The 16,814-nt window shown below is 54.5% G+C and overlaps 1 protein-coding gene across 2 annotated transcripts in view; it reads right to left on the bottom strand.

Moving 5' to 3' along the window:
• Positions 1 to 16,814, bottom strand: part of LOC120641723 (protein FORGETTER 1-like) — a 37,921-nt gene that overhangs the window by 3,686 nt on the left and 17,421 nt on the right. For both annotated transcript variants that reach the window (XR_005662372.1, XM_039917941.1), the window contains exons 15-25: positions 10,036 to 10,106; positions 9,426 to 9,595; positions 9,255 to 9,348; positions 2,153 to 2,250; positions 1,919 to 2,054; positions 1,711 to 1,817; positions 1,034 to 1,129; positions 873 to 960; positions 671 to 788; positions 231 to 330; positions 40 to 163 (exon numbers count right to left, since the gene is read on the bottom strand). Coding sequence is in view for 1 of the 2 variants with exons in the window: in XM_039917941.1 (XP_039773875.1) it covers positions 40 to 163; positions 231 to 330; positions 671 to 788; positions 873 to 960; positions 1,034 to 1,129; positions 1,711 to 1,817; positions 1,919 to 2,054; positions 2,153 to 2,250; positions 9,255 to 9,348; positions 9,426 to 9,595; positions 10,036 to 10,106 (1,202 nt within the window). In the remaining variant the exon portion in view is untranslated. The remainder of the gene's footprint in view (positions 1 to 39; positions 164 to 230; positions 331 to 670; positions 789 to 872; positions 961 to 1,033; positions 1,130 to 1,710; positions 1,818 to 1,918; positions 2,055 to 2,152; positions 2,251 to 9,254; positions 9,349 to 9,425; positions 9,596 to 10,035; positions 10,107 to 16,814) is intronic.

Here is a 16,814-nt window from a genome sequence, read left to right on the forward strand (position 1 = left end):
CGAGCTGCCAAAGCAAACATCATCACACCAAAACATTACCTTGGGTGCTTCTTTCATTTCAATATTCTTAGCTTTGAGATCAACAATTCCAGAATCTAGTTGCCCTTCTATCCGTGCATTGTGAAGGACAACATCAAGTATACTTGTAAAAAGATCAAACAACCTGCTCCAAAGATTGTGTTAGAATAGTCGAATCAACTCTCTAAAGGTATGTGGATTGTGCACTTCACCTATTCTGAATGTTTGGAGCCAATCCCAAAAGACGGTTAAGAAAACGAGCAACATCATGCATATCTGAATCTACAATCCGACCAGCAAGCTTCCCTCCATCTTTTCCATTGCCAGATGAAAATCATTTAGTGAGCCAAAATATTTAATACTGAACTATACATAGAATACACATAAATACAATGGAAAATTAACAACTATTACAAGATTCTATACAACAATCAAAGGGAAACCCTTTATCTTCAATTTAATAGTGCCAAAACAGGTAGACAACAAATAGTTGATATTAAACATTCGAACTGTCGTTATGTGAAAAAAGGCAAAATATAAGCAGTTAAGCACATCCATCATGAAGCAATGTGATCATAAACAAAGGTTAATATGCTACCAGTATACCGAAACAAGCATAAAACTTAAGTTAAAATGTTTTTTATTAACTTACATACAACAGCATCCCTGATAATTCCAACTGATATTAAAGCAGCTTTTGCTTCATCAATGAATGCTTGGATGCTAGCTTCATCATCAGAACATTCCGGAGGAACAACTGGAAAAGAATCCTGGTCACCTTAAAACCAACTCTTAGAATGTTGTATGGACAAAAAAAGGAAATAGTTCATAAAATTAATTGTAGTAGTATAAACCTGTTCCATTATTCCCCTATACATCATGGTTAACGCCTTTTTCCCATAATTACTATCATAGTTAAAAGCACTCAAAGAAAGTCCAGCCCTGCCAAAGTAGAAATCTAGGCTCAGAAATGTTTTGACTGATGTGTTATTGCAACTTAGAAATTGGTAAAAACCTGCGATCTCCTTGTGTTAAAGCGCCAAGAGACTCCAGCCTTTTTGCCACAATTGATGCAAATCGCTTTTCACCGCCAAGATTTGTAAAAAGGAGCCTACAGTTGAGCTCCAATTTTTTCAGACATATAATCAATCTATGAATGATGCAAAACAGTTTGAAATGTGAACATAGTAACCATGTTAACTCGCCAAGAATTGAGACTGGATACATGGGCAACCAATACATTTAGGCAAAATACAGTAATTCCCCCAAATTAAAAATCACCACTCGATTATATCAACATTTGACAGATGCACAAATACTCTGAGAACATCATATTTGTGAAGTCCTTTTCAAATAGAAACCTCAATAGGATCGCTCGTATAAATTTGCTGATTCCATATCAAACCAATCTTGATAAAACAAGCCTGTATGCATTCTTAAATACAGGATATGAAAAACAGAGACTGTAATACTGCATATAATGCATTGAGAAGACATTAGTTGTTCCAGGTTCGCTGGCAGCCATCAGTAGTTACCAGCACTAAAAGAAGTTCTGCACCTACATTCAATCTTCATTTGCAAGGAAAACCCCGCAAAACCCTCATTCACAAGTGACATACAGCAACCAACAGTGCACAATCAAAATCCAGACAGACAAGAAAGACAGAATGTTCATGTAAATAAATATCACACCTATATTGAGGTGCAGAAGTTTGATTAGAACGATGGGTTCTCCCGAACTGCTGTATTGCACGGTCTGCGCTCCAAGGGAGTTCAAGCGTTATGTGTACTCTTCTCCTCTGCGAAATTAATTTAAGAAGTTTGAGCATTATTCTGAATTTCTGGTAGATTAGCATATGGCATTGTTGCAACAGATGGCTAAAATGGAGCAACATAAGACCTGATTTTTTGCCCTTCTATCAGCATGGAGAGAAACGCCAGCTGATCCTGCTTCTGATATAATTGCAATTAGTTTTTTACCATCCATAAATTGCTGCTTTTCGTGCATATTAATCATCTCCATTGAGACTTCTTTCCTACAAGCAATGAAAAAATATAACTACAGAAATGAGAATATACATGGGATTCGTTGAACCAGAATATAAAACATAATAGCATAAGCAAGCAATCTCACGCGTTCCGCGCCTGATAAATCACGCCTTTTCCATCCGAAGCTCTTATTAGCATGCCACGACGTCCCGTTATTTCTGCGACATTGTCAGGCCCCCCCAGCTAAAAACAAATATGGAAACTTCTTAAATAGACACGAATTGAGATCTTATGTGCATAATCGTCTGACTCATCGTTGCTTTAAGTATGGCAATGCATGAAGAAGTGAGACAATAGAACAGAAAAGTATACTAGATGATGAACAAAAGTTAGAGAAATAAAGCAAACTCAACAAAAAAAGATCTCGTAGTCAGCCAAAATGGATGTCATAAAGCACAACAATTTTAGCATGTACTAGGGCTCTATACTGAGATCTGAGTTAAGATATATCAACACTGCGTATGTCATGTGCGGGTGCGGCCCATTAGGGCTCATATGATGGAGGAAGGGAGCAACACATGTTTCTCCTTAGGGCCTGTGGTACTGTTCATGAGCGGGTATTCCCGCCAGTCATTATGGTTGTTTTGTTATCTAAGAGATTAGATTGACTTGTTATCTATTTCCTTTAGTTTTGGGATAGGTTCTATAAGGTTCAAGTCATCTCAAGGATGGGCTTGTACCACTCTTTTCATAAAAGCAGGAAGAATATTCCCAATACCAGTCTACCATCTACCCCTGTGCTGTGGTGCAGCTGCTGGTAGTCAACGTAATTGCGCCGCTTGAGTTCACGGCCATCTAAACCCAGTCAATGATACCTTAATTTATACCAACCACCCCTTATTGAAATAGTAAGACCAATAAGGCCCTGTTTGGATTGGAGGAATTCTGAATGAATTATAGAATATAGACTGATCCATTCCTGTGGAAAGGCTTTTGTAGTTTAGAGTTTGAAACAAAGGAACAACAATTTCCATTCTTGAGGAATGGCTCCCTTCCATGTGCACAATGAAGGGGGAAAAAACATCCATGTGGGACTGATTACTGTATGCTGATTGTCAAGGATACTATTACTCTGAAATTTAAACTCTCTATGTGGGACTGATCCCACCACTACAACTGGGCCCCAAGGGCTACCACGAATTGGGCCAGGGTGTTACAGCCTTGTCGAGTGGTAATTAATGTTTCTTTTATAAACCAGTAATTAACTTTGAGCCCTGGTGAAGAATTTGGAAATCCTGGGCACCAGCTAAGTGCAAAATATTTCTATGGTTGGCAGTAAGGAACAGGTGTTGGACAGCAGATCGTTTGGAAAGGAGGAATCTTCCACATCCCGATCATTGTTTGCTGTGTGATCAAGAACCTGAAAATATACAACACATACTTGTTGCCCTCTGCAACTCAAGGGCCAGGTAAGCAACCTGCTCACCTTCCTCTCCCTCTCCTCTGCTCCAAGGTAGAAGAAGAGCTGAGCTCCTCTGCTCACACACACACTCTGCTCTCTGCGTTGGCTGAGAGCTGAACACTAGAATGTGGCAAAATGAACTGCCTTTTTCTCATTGCATTGCATTCATATTTGTACACCATTGCTACCTACTCTAAGGTGCTACCAGTTAGAGCTGAGTACAGCTCCACTAACTAGTACTGCTCAGATCATGCCACTAGCAGCATGGCTGATAACTTCTATCACTATTTGTACAATAGTGGCCTAGTGCCATAAGTCAAAGATTGCTGCAAGCAACTGCAGACTGCCTGCGGTGCCTTGACCAAGATCAAATGAGGGCAGCTGCAGATTATGTCTTACATTACTTCCCCTAATCCTGTTGCTAGCCCTGGACCTCATCCATGCCGATCATCTTCCTCAATTCCGAGAACCGAAGACGCCCGAGTGACTTGGTGAGGATGTCAGCGAGTTGCCATCCGGTGTCGACGAACTCGATGACAAGGTGCCCCCCATCGACGCAGTCCCGAAGAAAATGGAACTTCACATCGATATGCTTGCTTCGGTCGTGGAGGATGGGGTTCTTTGCCAGCGCAATGGCCGGCTGGTTGTCCACCTTTAGTGCTGGCGGGCGAGCTTCAGCGCCAATGAGCTCACCCAACAGCCGGCGCAGCCAAACGACTTGGCACGCCGCGGTGGCCTGCATGTACTCGGATTCACAGGTTGACAGCGCCACCACCTTCTGTTTCAGTGACTGCCAAGCCACCGGTGCGGCTCCGAGGAAGACGAGCACACCTGTGGTGCTCTTCCGTCCATCCACATCTCCAGCCATGTCCGCATCGCTGAACGCTGTCAGCTGAAGCCTGCCGTGCCTGGGGAAGACGACGCCCATGTCCAGAGAGCCCTGGACGTAGCGCAGCACCCGCTTGACCGCTGTCCAGTGGTCCTCCCGCGGGTCTTCGAGGAAGCGGCTCACATACCCGACCGCGAACGTGATGTCCGGCCGAGTATGCGTCAGCCACCACAGCCCGCCGACGATGCTCCGGTAACGCGTTGCGTCCACCCTCGCCGCCGTGCTGTTTTTCGACAGCTTGATCCGCTCCTCCATCGGCGTCGCCATGGGCTTGCAGCCCGTCATCCCGGCCCGCTCCAGCAGCTTGAGCGCATAGGCGCGCTGACCCAGCGCGATGGAGTCCCTCCCCTGCTTTACCTCGATGCCGAGGTAGTAGGAGAGTGCGCCGAGATCGCTCATCTTGAAACGAGCCGCCATCTCGCACTTGAACGCTTCAATGTCCTGCGCCCGAGCTCCGGTGACGATCAGGTCGTCCACGTACACGCCGACGATGAGCTCTTCCTTCCCCCGTCGTCGTGTGTACAGCGCATGCTCGGTGGCGCAGCGTGCGAACCCAAGCTCACCCATGGTGGTGTCGAGCTTGGCGTTCCACGCCCTGGGAGCTTGGCGCAGCCCATACAGAGCCTTCCGCAGCCGGAGCACCTTGTGCTCTGCCCCCGGCACCGCGAAGCCCGGCGCCTGCTTGACGTAGACCTTCTCCTCCAGGTCGCCGTTCAAGAACGCCGATTTGACGTCGAGGTGATGGACCTGCCAGTCCTTTGCCGCCGCAAGAGCTAGCAGCAACCGCACCGATTCCATCCGAGCCACCGGCGCGAACACCTCCTCGAAATCAATCCCTTCACGCTGCACAAAGCCACGGGCAACGAGCCGAGCCTTGTGCTTGACAATGGCGCCGCGCTCGTCCCGCTTTACCTTGTAGACCCATTTCAGGCCAATCAGCCGGCATCCCGCCGGCGAATCGACCAGCTCCCAGGTGCGGTTGTCCTCGATTGACTGCATCTCCTCCATCATGGCCTTCCGCCAGTCCGCGTCACGCTCCGCAACAGCGAACGTGGCCGGCTCCTCCGCGCTCATCAGCATGAGCTCTGGATCGGTGAGACGCGAGGCCAGCCCCGGCAGTTCTGCATCACCGATGACGTCGTCCACTCTCCTGAATCGGAGCTCCTCTCCGTCGTGGTAGGCATCCACGAACTCCGAGTAGGAGGACGGGGGGGATGCTAACTCAAGATCCGCCGCCGCTGTCGGGGTCCCCTGTTCTGGAAAAACAGGGGAGGCTGGGGACGCTGAACTCGCCGCGCCAGGACTTGGCGGAACCTCCGCCGTGCCAGGACTTGGAGGCTCCACCGCCTCCGCCCCTGGCTCCTGCGCAGCCTCTGCGCCACTCCGGCGCTCGATCACCAGCTGGTCGATGATGAATTCGCCCGTCAAGCCGCCGCCGGACCCCTCTGCTTCCCCTGCCGCGGGCGTGCTCCATCTCCATGCCGCCGCCTCGTCGAAAACGACATCCCGGGACACCACCACCTTCCCCCGGGCCGGGTCGTAGAGCCGATAGGCCTTCGTCCCATCCTCATAGCCCAGGAACACCATCTTGGTGCTCCGATCTTCAAGCTTCCCAAGGCCTGGCTTGACAGTCTTCACATGCCCGATACAGCCAAACGTGCGTAGGTACGAGACATTGGGCTTACGCCCATGCCACGCCTCATACGGCGTCGTCCCCTTCAGGGCTTTGGTCGGTGAGCGGTTCAAGATGAACACCGCCGTGCTCACTGCCTCGCCCCAGAATTCCGCCGGCATCGCCTTTGCCTTCATCATCGAGCGTGCCATCCCAACGATGGTTTGATTGCGCCGCTCGACTACGCCATTCTGCTGCGGCGAATATGGCGCCGTCAGTTGACGCGCCACTCCCTCTCCTGCGCAGTAGCTGGCGAATTCCACCGCCGTGAACTCGCCACCATGGTCGGTCTTGAGGACGCGCAGCCTCTTCCCGAAGTCCGCCTCTGCCCGCGCCTTGAAGCGCCTGATGGCCTCCGCCGCCTCATCTTTGCTCGTCAGGAGCTGCAGCCACATGAACCGACTGCAGTCGTCCACGAGCAGGAGGAAGTATCTCCGACCACCATGCGTCGCCGGTGTGATGGGCCCGCACAGGTCCCCGTGGACCAGCTAGAGCACCTCCTGCGCTCGGTACTTGGCCGCCTTTGGGAACGGCAGACGCCTCTGCTTCCCGGCCAGGCAGCTGTCGCAGAGCTCGTCGACGTGCTTGATCTGCGGCAGCCCGGTCACCATCTTGCCCAGGCGTCCAAGCGCCTCGAAGCTCAAGTGGCCGAACCTCCCATGCCACAGCCATGGTTCCTCCGTGCACGCCGCTGCGAGACACACCGGCTGCTCCACCTTCAAATCCAGGAGATAAAGCCGGTTACGGGAACGTGTTATCTTGGCGAGAAGATGCCGTTCCCGGTCCCTGATGCTCAGTACTCCGGCCTTGATGAGCACCTCCGACCCGTGCTCATCCAGCTGCCCCAAACTCACAATGTTTGAGCGCAGCTTGGGAATGTAATACACGTCCTGGAGTGCGCGGTGCTCGCCGTTGCGGCACCTGAAGAGGACCGTGCCCTGCCCGCGGATGATGACCCGCGAGCCATCGCCGAACTTGACCGTCCCGGTCTTGCTTTCGTCGAGGTCAGAGAAGGCGGCCCTGCTCCCCGTCATGTGGTTGCTGGCCCCAGAGTCCAGGTACCACCTCTGCTCCAGCTCGTCGCCGACCGCGCCCAGCAGCACCCGCGCCTCTGGCTCGTCAAGGTTGACGAGCTGCGGCGCAGTCCTCTGCTCCGTGTCCGCCTCCTCTGCTTCGCCATCCTGCAACGCGCAGTACTGCGCCATCAAGAGCGCGTGGTCGTCGTCGCTCTCTTCTTGAGCTAGGTGGGCCTCCTCCTTCTCTTTCCGCTCCGGGCACTCCTTAGCCCAGTGCCCGATCTTGCCGCAAGTCGAAGTTCTTCTTCTTCTTCCCCTTCCCGCGCGCCTTGTTGCCGCCGGCGTTCCCGCCGCGGCTTGAGGAGTTCTCCCCGGTCCGCCGCTTCATGCGCGCGTTCCACTCCTCGGTGAGCAGCAACTTGCCGCTCTCCTCTTTCTGCTCCAGCGGCGCATCAGAACGCCCTACGGCCAGGCGAAGTCGACCGACGACGTCCTCGAGCGAGACCTGATCCAGGTCCAAGGTGGCCTCGATTGTAACCGCCATCTGGCTGTACTTGGCCGGGCACGCGCGGAGCAGCTTGCAGACGACGTCCTCCTCCTCCACCTTCTTCCCCAGCGTTGCCAACTGGCTCGCCAACGACTGGAGACGGAGCGCAAAGTCCTCCACAGCCTCGCCGTGGCGGAACTTCAGGTCGTCGAAGTCCCTGCGTAGCTACTGCGCCTTGGCCCTCTTGGCTCGATCCGAGCCAACGCGGAATGAAGCAAGCATGTCCCACGCCTCCTTCGCCGTCTGCTTGTTGCCGATGGCCTCGTGGAACTCTGGTGGCGTGGATGACAGCAGTGCGTCCATGGCCTGGACGTCTTCATCCTCTTCTTTGGTGCCGACTTCCACGGCCGTCCAGAGCTTGCGCGCCTTGAGCCGCCACTTCATCAGCACCACCCACTCGCCATAGTTGGTGCGAGTGAGCTGCGGCCAGTCCCGCGAGCTCGTCTCCCGCACCGTCCTGATCACAACCTCCGAGACATCCTTCCCCTTGTCGCCTGCACTGGACGCCGGGGAGTCTTCGCCAGCCATCGTTCAGCCGCTGGGCCGGAACGACACCGTACGGCTCTGATGCCACTTGTTGCCCTCTGCAACTCAAGGGCCAGGTAAGCAACCTGCTCACCTTCCTCTCCCTCTCCTCTGCTCCAAGGTAGAAGAAGAGCTGAGCTCCTCTGCTCACACACACACTCTGCTCTCTGCGTTGGCTGAGAGCTGAACACTAGAATGTGGCAAAATGAACTGCCTTTTTCTCATTGCATTGCATTCATATTTGTACACCATTGCTACCTACTCTAAGGTGCTACCAGTTAGAGCTGAGTACAGCTCCACTAACTAGTACTGCTCAGATCATGCCACTAGCAGCATGGCTGATAACTTCTATCACTATTTGTACAATAGTGGCCTAGTGCCATAAGTCAAGGATTGCTGCAAGCAACTGCAGACTGCCTGCGGTACCTTGACCAAGATCAAATGAGGGCAGCTGCAGATTATGTCTTACAATACTCACCACATGTGTCTTTGCAAGAGAGTTTTGGTTTCGAATTCTAGCAAAGTTTGACTGGCAGGTCTGCACTCCATTAAGGGATGAACTCTCCTTCTCAGAATGGTGGAGGACGAGTGTTAAAAAAATTCAGAAAGATAAACGGAAAGGTTTTAATACTTTGGTTATTTTGGGTGCTTGGCTTCTTTGGAAACACCGAAACGCTTGTGTGTTTGAAGGAGACCGCCCAAATTTGGACAGGTTACTGCAGGCGTTCAAGGATGAACACCACTTGTGGTGTCTGGCAGGGGCTCGAAGCCTCAGCTCCTTGAGTGCTGGTCAAGTGTTCGGACTAGGCTAATTCCTAGTCCTTGTTAGTGGTCTCGGGTCAAGCTTTTGTTTTTCTTAGGCTACAACAACATCATAGTGTATCACAGCCCCTCACAGCTCGGCTCGGAGTGAGGCATGCTAGTTTGTAAGGGGCCGGTTTATTCTCTCTATTAATACAAAGATACGCAGCTCTCCTGCATATTCGAGAAAAAAAATAAACCAGTAATTGATTCTAAATATGTTGTATCCTACCCCTTTTATGCTATATGTGAACAAAATGCCATAAAATAACAGAAAATCGAGAAACAACATGGACATAATGTTCAGCCTTATTAACAGGAATAAACAAAACTACCTGATCAATGATATCATCCAGAGGATTATTAGGAAGATCCAAGGAACGTATTATATCCAAAATCTTCAACTTCTTCTCTACTGCAGCATCATACCTGACAAGTCACAAAAAGCAATCAGCATAAATTGGGGCCCACATGAGCATATAAACTAGTAAGGATCTGATTCGTACCTCTTTGAAAAATCAGTTACATGGGCATCTTGCTCTATTTCCTCATCTTCTACTATCTTGCATGTGTAGCATGCCCAATCATCAGTCAACATCCCAGTCCAAGGTGGTGTTAGACAATTTGGGTGAACATGTCGAGAACAACCAGAACAATGAAGCAACAGGCTCTTTTCCTGACAGATCAGATATTATTACATAGAAAGAGAACTTCAGGAAATAAAGTTGAAAATAGAAATGACATTGAATTTTCAGAGAGCTTTTAACCTTTTAAAGTTAAGAGACATTATATTGCTCTGCAAGCATTCTACAACCAGAGCTAGTTTTCGGCATTATTATCAAGCCTCGGCCACAGATATTTCTAATATGGCCGAGGTCATGGTAATATGAAAATGAAAGAGTGATGACTACAGCAAAGGCACTATGCATAGTGCACAAGAATAAATAGTACGAACAAATATGAAAAACAACCATTGTGAATACAGGCAAGGTCATTGAGCACATAAAAAAGATACATCACCCTCAATGGAGGGAAAAGAATGTGACAGAATAAATGCAAATAACTCTGTATTTAGCATAATATACTATATAATTAATAGTATGGAAAAAAAGTTACCTCCTCTGTATTGCAGATTTGACACATGTGGAATTCCTCATCAGATTCTGTTGATTCATGATCTGATTCAGCTGGAACATTTCATAGATATTAGCCATATTAATGTTATTAATCAAAAGCATCAATGCAACAATAGAACTCCCTCTGATCGGGAACCTGAGCCATTTAAGACATTTGTATGGTCTACAAGATGATAATATTGTATTTAAAATAAAAAACAACACAAAATATTGGAATGGTTCTTTAACATCAATTATATGTTCTCAATCTATGCAATTCTTTATGTATTGATAGTTAGCTTTGACTGACACAAATACTAGTACAGCCTAAATTTCAAATTCGAGGGACTAGAGCTTATATGTATCATGCTACATAGAACATTTGGTCATGACCATAGTCACAGAATTCGGGGTCGATGCCTCGTCCCACGACCCGGGAACGCCGTTCCGATTCGAGGGTCGGGGTCGAAGAGGGTCAGTGTCCCATTCAAGGTTGGATCGCGTCCCGGTTTGAGAGGGGTCGCAGCCCCATTGCTAGCAGATTTAATTGGGATAAGAAGGTTATTGATAGCGGATTGATGTGGTTTTTATTAGATAATAAGCTGAGTACGTGTAGTATGATCTAAATGTACTATTTTGTATGTTTCTTATATGTTTGTGCAGATTAGTTTCTTCATTAGTAGCGCGCGCGCGCACACACACACATATATATATATATATAGTTTTTGTCTTTTTAAAGACGCATCGACCCGAAAATATCGACCCGGATGAATTAGAGTCGCGTTCCACATAATAATTTATCGTTCCATAGAGATATACCCCCTTCGTACCACAATTTTATAAAGTGACGTCCCTCGACCCTCGACCCCGTTCCTCGACCCGGTCGACCCAGGAACTTTGTGACTATGGTCATGACACCTCAAAGTGGCTGATCAACAAGTATATACCTCTATGGAGTAAGGCTACTATAGTATGCCACAGCAACTGTTACTGTCATGTGGGGCCGCACGTACACTAGGCGCAAGAGGGCCAGGGACGTGCGCCGCGCAGAGGAACGCGCCCAAAGCGCGCAGGTTGAGCCGCCCAACGGTGGCTAGTTTGGAAAATAGGATCTGTTATCTATTTTGGTTCCTAGAATTAAGGAGATCTTCTCCAGTCGGTTTTGGCCTACGGGCTTATATATTTGTAATCAAACTCTTGGAAGGTTTAAGGAATACATTATCAATCTACTACCTCTCTTCCTCCTCTGAACAAGCCGACGGCTGAGGAGCAAAACCTCGCCGGCGGCGACGTACCGCGGCTACGAACTCCGTAGCCGAGGGCCAGCTACCCTAGGTTCCGACATCCTTGACAACCTGGTATCACGATCCAGACGATCCTCTCCCCCTCCACAGCCCTCACCACCGCCAGCCGCAACGCCGCCATCTCCGTCGTCCTCATCTGCTGCGTCTTGTGCCGCCGCCATGGGCGACCAGGTGGACGACCTCAAGACCACCGTGGAGTCCCTTGTTGCATCCGTCAAAGCCCTCCAGGCCACCGCGGAGGCCAACACCAAGGCCATCGCCGATCTCGCGGCCGATCGGTTGGCGGGCTCCAACAGCAAGCAACCCTTCGGTGAGCATCACAATGATCGGCCACCGAGGTTCCAGAAGATGGATTTCCCGCGCTACGATAGCAAGACCGATCCTCTCATCTTCATCAACCGCTGCGAATCCTACTTCCACCAGCAGCGAATCATGGAGGAGGAAAAAGTGTGGATGGCGTCCTACAACCTCGAAGATGGGGCGCAGCTGTGGTACATGCATATCCAAACGGACATGGGTACTCCGTCATGGCGCCGCTTCAAGGAGCTGCTGAACCTCCGCTACGGGCCACCTCTGCGCTCCGCGCCCTTGGCCGAGCTCGCCGAGTGTCGCCGCACCGGCACAGTGGCCGACTACATGGACCGCTTTCAGGCGCTCCTCGCCCGCACGGGTCCCCTCCTGGAGGAACAGCGCATTCAGCTGTTCACCGGGGGCCTCATGCTGCCGCTCAGCCTCGACGTCCGCATCCAGAACCCGCAAACCCTAGACGCCGCCATGAGTCTGGCCCGGCAGTTCGAGCTGCGGGGGAACAGCACACCGCGCCGGCGCCCAGGGCCGCAACCAGACCTGTCCTGCCGGCACCAGCCCCTCGTCCTGCACCGCCAGCGCTGCCAGCGCCGCCGGGACCGAAGCCGGCCCTCCCAGTTGAAGGCCGCCCCATCAAGCGCCTCACCCAGGCGGAACAAGAGGAGCGACGTCGCCTCGGGCTCTGTTACAACTGCGACGAGAAGTTCACCCGTGGCCACAACCGCGTCTGCAAGCGGTTGTTCCTCCTCGAAGGCGTTGAAGAGGAAGATGACGCCGCCCTTCCGGAGCATGCCAAGGCCGCAGACCAGGAGGAGGCGCCCATGTTCTCCTTGCAGGCCCTCGCCGGGGTTGCGTTCACCGACACGATGCAGATCGCGGTCGGCCTCGGCGCGGCATCCCTTGTCGCCCTCCTGGACTCCGGCAGCACCCACAATTTCATCTCGGAGGCTGCGGCGCACCGCTCTGGGCTACCTGTCCATCGCCGCGCGCGCCTCACGGCCATGGTCGCGAACGGAGAGCACGTTAAGTGCCTGGGCGTCATCCGCGGCGCACTGTTGAGGATCGATGCCCAGGGTCTACCGCCGCCGCGCAGCCGGGACCACGCCATTACCTTGGTTCCGGGCTCGCCGCCGGTGGCCGTTAGACCCTACCGCTACCCGGCTTTGCACAAAGACGAACTGGAGCGCCAATGTGCAGCCATGCTGGCCCAAGGGATTATTCGGCGGAGTTCCTCGGCGTTCTCGTCTCCGGTGCTCCTCGTCAAGAAGGCGGACGGGTCCTGGCGCTTCTGCGTCGACTATCGTGCGCTCAACGCCATCACCGTCAAGGACGTCTTCCCTATTCCGGTCGTCGACGAGCTACTGGACGAGCTCCATGGCGCCCGATTCTTCACCAAGCTGGACCTACGATCTGGGTATCACCAGGTCCTCATGAAGCCCGAGGACATCGACAAAACCGCGTTCCGCACCCACGACGGCTTCTACGAGTTCTTGGTGATGCCGTTCGGGCTCTGCAACGCGCCTGCGACGTTCCAAGCCTTGATGAACGACGTGCTGCGTGCCTACCTCCGACGGTTCGTGCTTGTTTTTTTTGACGACATCTTGATCTACAGCTCGTCTTGGGCGGATCACTTGCGCCACATCCGCGTCGTCATGGAAGTCCTGAGACTGCACCGCCTCTTCGTCAAGCGCACTAAGTGCTCCTTCGGCGTCAACTCCGTCTCCTACCTCGGCCACATCATCTCCGCTGAGGGCGTCACCATGGACCCGGCCAAGGTGCAGGCCATCCATGATTGGCCTATACCGCGTTCGCCGCGCGCAGTGCGGGGGTTCCTCGGCTTGGCGGGCTACTACAGGAAGTTCGTCCACAACTACGGCGCCATCGCAGCCCCCCTCACCGCGCTCCTGAAAAAGGAGGGGTTCACGTGGAACGACGATGCCACGGCGGCCTTCAGCGCCCTCAAGGCGGCCGTGACATCCGCGCCGGTGTTGGCCCTGCCGGATTTCGCCAAGCCCTTCGTGGTGGAGTGTGACGCGTCTAGCCACGGCTTCGGCACGGTGCTCATCTAGGACGCACATCCGATCACGTTCTTCAGTCGCCCGGTTGCACCACGCCACCGCTCCCTGAAGGGAATAAGTCTTGTACTCTTGGTCTTTGTGGGGCTGCAGCATCTCCTTTTTGCTGCAGCATGCAGTGGGTTTGTGCTGCCCCTAGAGGACAGCATCTTGGACTGTTTTTTAGTTTGCTAGGACAGCTGCAGTTAGTAGGACAGCAGCAGTTAGCATCTACTTTTCTAGGACAGCAGGAGCATCTTAGACTAGGCAGTTAGCAGCTCCTTGGCTGGCTGTATATATGTGTGGCCACCCCTCCCGTTGGAAGGCATGGCATTGTGAGTGTGAATGAAGAAAACCCAGAAAACTTCCCCAACTTGAGTGTCATCCTCTCAGCTCAATGAGAGTGAAAATTGAGCTGCTAACATCTGGTATCAGAACCGTACTTTCCTGTAGGTTGGATATCTCTTGCTCCTCCCCTTCCCAAGCCTCTGTAGCAGCCCAACCACCACCACCAGCAGCTAGCGCAGCAGTAGCAGCTGCACCAGCAGCAGCAGCAACTGCACCAGCAGCAGCAGCTGCACTAGCAACAGCAGCAGCAGCTGCTGCTCCAGCAACTGCTGCAGCAGCAGCTGCTGCACCAGCAGCTGCTGCACCAGCCGCTTCTTCCCCGTTCCCTTCCCCCTCTCCACGCAACAGCCCCTTGGAGGCGCGCCATGTCCGACGCACCGTCTCAGCGCTCGGTCGCCTCGAGCGCACGGCGCCAGCGAGACGCCGAGCTCGCCGCGGCAGAGGAGCGCAGGCGAGCGACGGCTCAAGCCGCTGCAGCAGCGGCGAGGGCGGCCAGGCTAGCTGCAGCGGAGCTGGCAGCGGCCAGGGCGGAGGTGGAAGCAGAGGAGGCGGAGGATGCGGAGCGTGCGCGGAGGTCGAGGTTGAGACCTTGCGCGGCAGCCTCAGCGGCTCCATCGCCGGCGACGCCACCGCCGACGAGGACCTTGAGGAGTTGGAGAGGGAGAGAGCGCGGGGAGGCGACCGACGCGGTGGGCAGCAGCCCACCCCGGCGGCGATGGCCTGGACGGCGGCGCGCCCGGCGGCGCTCCAGGGGCCGCGCGCCCGGCGGTGGCCTGGACGGCGGCGCGCCCGGCGCCGGTCCAGGGGCCCGTGCGCCCGGCGGCTGCCTGGACGGCGGCGCGCCTGGCGGTGCGCCCGGCGACGGGTCCAATGGCCGCGCACCCGGCGGAGGAGGCCGCGCCCCTCTGGCGGCGGCGCGCAGGGCGGAGGCGGCGCCCCTGGCGGCGGCGGCCGCGCCCCTGGCGGCGGCGCGCAGGGCGGTGGCGGCGCTCCTGGTTGGGGTGCGCGCGGCGGCGCCCCCGGCTACCACGGCCTCCAGGCGGTGGTCAGGGACGTCGGTCCCGGCGGTGGGTGGCCCACCCTCACCAAGACCAACTACGTCGAGTGGGCCGCAGTCATGGAGGTGAAGCTCCAGGTGCGGCACATGTGGGAGGCAGTCCGGTACGGCGACGTCGGCTACGATGAGGATCGACGGGCGCTAGATGCTCTCATCGCAGCAGCCCCGTCCGAGATGCAGTTCACGCTTTCCAAGAAGCGAACTGCCAAGGAGGCCTGGGACTCCATCGCTGCGGCACGTATCGGCAGCGACCGCGCCCGCAAGACCACTCTCCAGGCACTTCGCAAGGAGTGGGAGAACCTGGCCTTCAAGCCAGGTGAGGATGTTGATGACTTCGCCCTCCGTCTCAACACTCTGCTGCAGAAGGTGGTGCAGTTCGGCGACGACACCTACGACGAGGAGAGAGCCGTCGAGAAGCTCTTCCGCTGCGTCCCCGAGAGGTACAGACAGACCGCTCGCTCGATCGAGTCTCTGCTGGACCTCTCCACCATGACGATCGAGGAGGCGATAGGTCGCCTCAAGGTCGTCGACAGCGACGAGCCACAGCCTCCCTCGGGAGGCATCTCCATCGGTGGGAAGCTCCACCTCACTCAGGAGCAGTGGGAGGCTCGGCGCGGTGACAGGAGGAGGGGGGAGCCCTCTTCCTCGACAGGTGGCCGCAAGCGCGGCAAGCCGCGAAAGGGGCGCGGAGGTGCCCAAGCCGGGGCACGAGGGCGCGCCGAGGGTGGCGCCCGCGGAGATGCTCAGGGCGGCGCCGCTGACAGGCCCAAGGCGGCACGAGACGACGCCTGCCACAACTGTGGCAGGCCCGGCCACTGGGCCAGGGACTGCCCGCAGCGGAGGCGTGGGGGCCAAGCCCACGTCGCGGAGGCCCAGCCGGATGACGAGCCGGCTCTGTTCCTACTCCACGGGGACATGGAGCCGCACCCGACGGCACCGCCTGTCACCGCTCTACTCCACCTCGACGAGCCGCGTGCCCGAGTTCTCCTCGGCAACGGCTCCGACGACGACAGGGTCGATGGCTGGTACCTCGACTCCGGCGCCACGCACCACATGACCGGGCGGCGGGAGTTCTTCTCCGACCTGGACGTCGACGTAGGTGGCTCCGTCAGGTTCGGGGATTCCTCCGCCGTGGAGATCAAGGGCGTGGGCTCCGTGATCTTCACCGCCAAGTCCGGAGAGCACCGGATGCTCACCGGAGTCTACTACATCCCGGCGCTGCGGAACTCCATCATCAGCCTTGGGCAGCTCGATGAGAGCGGCTCCCGTGTGGTGATCGACAGCGGGGTCCTCCGCATCTGGGACCACCGTCGCCAGCTTCTCGCCAGGGTGGTTCGAGGGAAGAACCGCCTCTACATCCTCCATGTCGGGGTGGCCCAGCCTCTTTGTCTTGCAGCTCGCAGGGACGACGAGGCATGGCAGTGGCACGAGCGCTTTGGGCACCTCCACTTTGAGGTCCTGAAGCGGCTCGGCGCCAAGGAGATGGTGCGAGGCCTCCCGTGCCTCGACCACGTGGAGCAGCTCTGCGACGTCTGCGTGCTGACGAAGCAGAGGCGGCACTCCTTCCCCCAGCAGGCGAGCTTTCGAGCCAAGGAGCGGCTCGAGCTCGTACACGGGGACTTGTGTGGCCCGGTGACACCGGTCACACCAGGAGGACGGCGCTACTTCCTGCTGCTCGTCGACGACCTCTCCCGCTTCATGTGGGTGATGA

This window comes from Panicum virgatum, chromosome 7K, assembly GCF_016808335.1.
Source record: "Panicum virgatum strain AP13 chromosome 7K, P.virgatum_v5, whole genome shotgun sequence".
Taxonomy (NCBI): Eukaryota; Viridiplantae; Streptophyta; class Magnoliopsida; order Poales; family Poaceae; genus Panicum; species Panicum virgatum.